Here is a 3,417-nt window from a genome sequence, read left to right as displayed (position 1 = left end):
CTTGGTATTAACTTGTAATGAAATGTTCAACGCCTCAGGTTCCCCAATTGCTTTTTGCGCCCCACTGGCTGCAAACCGCTGCTCCAGGTCGCTGCCGCTCAGGAATGAGATGGACCCTAGCGTGCACCCCGCTGGATCCAGCAGAGCCCCGCTCCCAACTCCGCACTGCGCCGCTGCTGGCAGCCGGCCGCGGACCCAGGGCAGAGGCAGATCCGGGGCAATGGGAATGGGCGATGAGAATACGATTGCATGCGGCACTATCGCGCCTGGCCTGCTGCTTCGGGGGCCGTGATTCTGGCAGCAACTGCGGAGCACGATTTGCCCAGCAGGATTTATTCTCGTCTCTCCCCAGCGCTGCCCGTTGCCTGCGTTTCTCGGACCCGCTAGATGTTTAGTGATTTTTTCCTCCCTCTTGCTATGGTCTCTGGTATTTGATTAGCTCTGGTCATTGCCAGGATCTCTCTTCTCCCCTTTTGGGAAGATTGGCACCACACTTGCTTTCCTCCAAGCAGCTAGGAGCTCTCCTCTTGCCCTGGGCTCAGGGCACCGCAGGGGACGGGTCCCTCACCGGGCGGGGTGGCTGGACCGAGCTCCCCGGTCTCTTGACGTTGCTCCTTCATCTCCAGCCAGGGCGCGCCATGTGCTGAGCCTCGACGGCTTCCTCCTGTACCTGCGCTCGCCGGAAGGCGCCATCTTTAACCCCGCTCACGAGCCGCTTTGTCAGGACATGACCCAGCCCCTCTGCCACTATTTCATCTCCTCCTCGCACAACACTTACCTGCTGGAGGACCAGCTCCGGGGCCAGAGCAGCGTCGAGGGCTACATCAGGTACCTGAGGAGAAGGCAGCTGCTCCCGAAGGGCATCGCCTGGTCTCCACGGGGGGCAGCGTCGGGTACGAAGGGCTGTGGGGGGCCTCTGGGTTCATCCTGCCCCAGTGTCCCAGCGTGGCGGGAGGGGAGCTGTGGTTTTGCTGGAGGTGCTGCCTTTCCAATGAGATGTAAACCCAATGCCTGACCACGTAGGGTCATCAGGTCCCCCTGCCCCCTTTCAGCAGAGCCGTAGGGCTAGCCCCACCTACCGGCCAAGTTCAATATGGGAAACTTCATTCTCCCACCCTAAGCCCCTGCCTGGATGGGATATTCCGTTGCTGCCTGTCTCGTGGAGCATTGCTGTTGAGCAGCTGCCATGTTCCACGCAGAGGTGGCTGCATCACTGTGGTAGGCAGGGCCGTCCCTGCAGAGGGATCAGCATTGTTTGCTTTGGGGCCAAGTAGGAGGCGCTGGGGCACACTGCGGTCGAGTCATTAGAGCCCAGGAGTCGGGGACAGAGGGAGTCCATCGCTGGCGGCGTTAGACCTGGCCCCAGTTACTCTGTGGATCGCAGCCGCAGGAGCGCAGTCCGTGCCCCGTTGTGCCAGCCACTGCACGCACACGGGGGGAACTGTGCCTGTGCTAAGAGCTGGCACAACAGACAGGAAGGTCGCTATTCCAGATGGAGAACCGAGGCCCAGGGAAATGCAGCCACTCGCCCACTGGCTGTGGCAGAGCTGGGAGCTGCCCCGGCTTTCCCCAGGCCAGGCCAGTCCTGCCTGCCCGGCACCCTGGCGCGTTACGTCAGAAGCACCATCGAGCAGGGGGCAGCCCAGGGTGGGTTGGGAACCGGGCTAGGCTGCGGCGAGCCAGCGTCACACGCCCCAGGTAGCAGGGCGGTGGTACCGGTGGGGACGCTGAGCAGCCGCGGGGGTCGTCTCACGGGGCGTCTCCTTGGCAGGGCTCTGAAGCGGGGCTGCCGCTGCTTGGAGGTGGACTGCTGGGACGGGCCCAGTGGGGAGCCCGTCGTGTATCACGGCCACACGCTCACCTCCAAGATCCCCTTCAAGGACGTGGTCAGCACCCTGGGGCAGTACGCCTTCCAGGTAGGGCAGCCCCCCGCCAGAAGGGGGCGTTCTCAGCCGGGGGTCACGACCCCAGGGTGGGTCACGATGGGGGTCAGGGGGTCAGGAGCACCCTACCCTTCTCCTCTTGCTAAGTGGGTCGGGGGATCCCACTAAGGGAGAGGCCAAGGCTGGCACTGCCCTATGGCATGTTTGCAGCGCCCCCTTGTGGTGGCAGCCCCTGCCACGGGCTCGGCGCTGGGAGCCACGGGCTCGGCGCTGGGAGCCACTCGCCCCGGGGGAGTTGACTGTTGAGCAGCTGCCCCGTCCCGCTCAGAGGTGGCTGCATCAGTGTGGCAGGTGAGGGCGTCCCGCCGGAGGAGAGATGCTCTATGGGGATTAACAGCGTTGGCTTTGGGGACAGGTAGGAGGCACCAGGTTGGGTCACCTGCCCAAACCCTGGCACTGGCTGAAGCGCTGCAAGCATGATCCGGGCCCCAGGTTTCTTCAGCTCCATTCAGCTTCCCTCCCGCCCTTTGGGACGGGCGCAGCGGGGAAGGGGCGAGGTCGTCATTGCAGCCTCCTGTCGCTGGGTTCTGCTGCAGCGCTAGGTGGTGTCATGCTGCAGGGAGCGGGGTGGAGGCTTGGCAGGGGGTGCGGGGCGGGCGGGGGCGGGCAGGGGCTCGGCAGGCAGCGGGGGGCTGCAGGGAGCGAGCAGGGGCTCAGCAGGGGGCGGGGGGCTGCAGGGAGGGGGCAGGGGGCTCGGCGGGGGTGCGGGGCTGCAGGGAGGGGGCAGGGGGCTTGGCAGGGGGCGGGGGGCTCAGCAGGGGGCGCGGGGCGGGGGCTCTCTCCCCCTCATACTAAGGGTTGGTCCTGCTGGCACCTTTCGGCCTCGCCCCCCTAGGAAGACAGACGGGTTCTTGCCCCGCTTGGTGCCCGCGGGAGGCCCTGGTGGCCGAGGGGACCCAGAGGCTCTGGCCTGGTCTTGGCGCCTGAGCCGCCGGCTCTTTGCTTGGCAGGCGTCCGACTATCCCGTCATCCTGTCCCTGGAGAACCACTGCGGCCCGGAGCAGGGGGACCTCATGGCCCAGCACCTGAAGGGCATCCTGGGAGAGCGGCTGCTCACGGCCCCCCTCGATGCCCGCGACCCCACGCAGCTGCCTTCGCCGGAGGTAGGGGACGGGCTGGGGGGCGGTCGCTGCGGGGGCCTGGCCCATGGCTCTGAGCTCCCGGCTCGGCCATCCCGCCCCCCGGTGACGCCTGCCTCCCGCCCCCGCACGCCACCCCTTAGCACACTGCCCTGAGCGCAGCAGCCGTTCCCACAGGGCCCTGGGCTGGGCACTCGCTCGGGCTGGGGCTGCGCTGGGGGGCGGGGGGTTTGCATTTCCCCCCGTCTCCAGTGGGGGCGCTCTCCTGCCTCCGTCTGCACCGCCATCCCCACCCACAATGTGTCCGTCCACCCTGCCAGGCTTCCTGCATCCCTCCCTCCATCCCTCCCCTCCCCCTGCATCCCTCATTCCATCCATCATCCCTCCATCCATCC

General features: G+C 66.5%; 1 protein-coding gene across 1 annotated transcript in view; it reads left to right on the top strand.

Moving 5' to 3' along the window:
• Positions 1 to 3,417, top strand: part of PLCD4 (phospholipase C delta 4) — a 22,902-nt gene that overhangs the window by 12,120 nt on the left and 7,365 nt on the right. The window contains exons 7-9 of the mRNA XM_029910498.1: positions 627 to 828; positions 1,772 to 1,916; positions 2,894 to 3,092. Coding sequence (XP_029766358.1) covers positions 627 to 828; positions 1,772 to 1,916; positions 2,894 to 3,092 — 546 coding nt within the window. The remainder of the gene's footprint in view (positions 1 to 626; positions 829 to 1,771; positions 1,917 to 2,893; positions 3,093 to 3,417) is intronic.

Source organism: Terrapene carolina, unplaced genomic scaffold (assembly GCF_002925995.2).
Source record: "Terrapene carolina triunguis isolate 2854851 unplaced genomic scaffold, T_m_triunguis-2.0 Scaffold62, whole genome shotgun sequence".
Classification (NCBI taxonomy): Eukaryota; Metazoa; Chordata; order Testudines; family Emydidae; genus Terrapene; species Terrapene triunguis.
The sequence above is the reverse complement of the archived record's forward strand: the minus strand, read 5'-3'. Positions and strand labels throughout refer to the sequence as shown.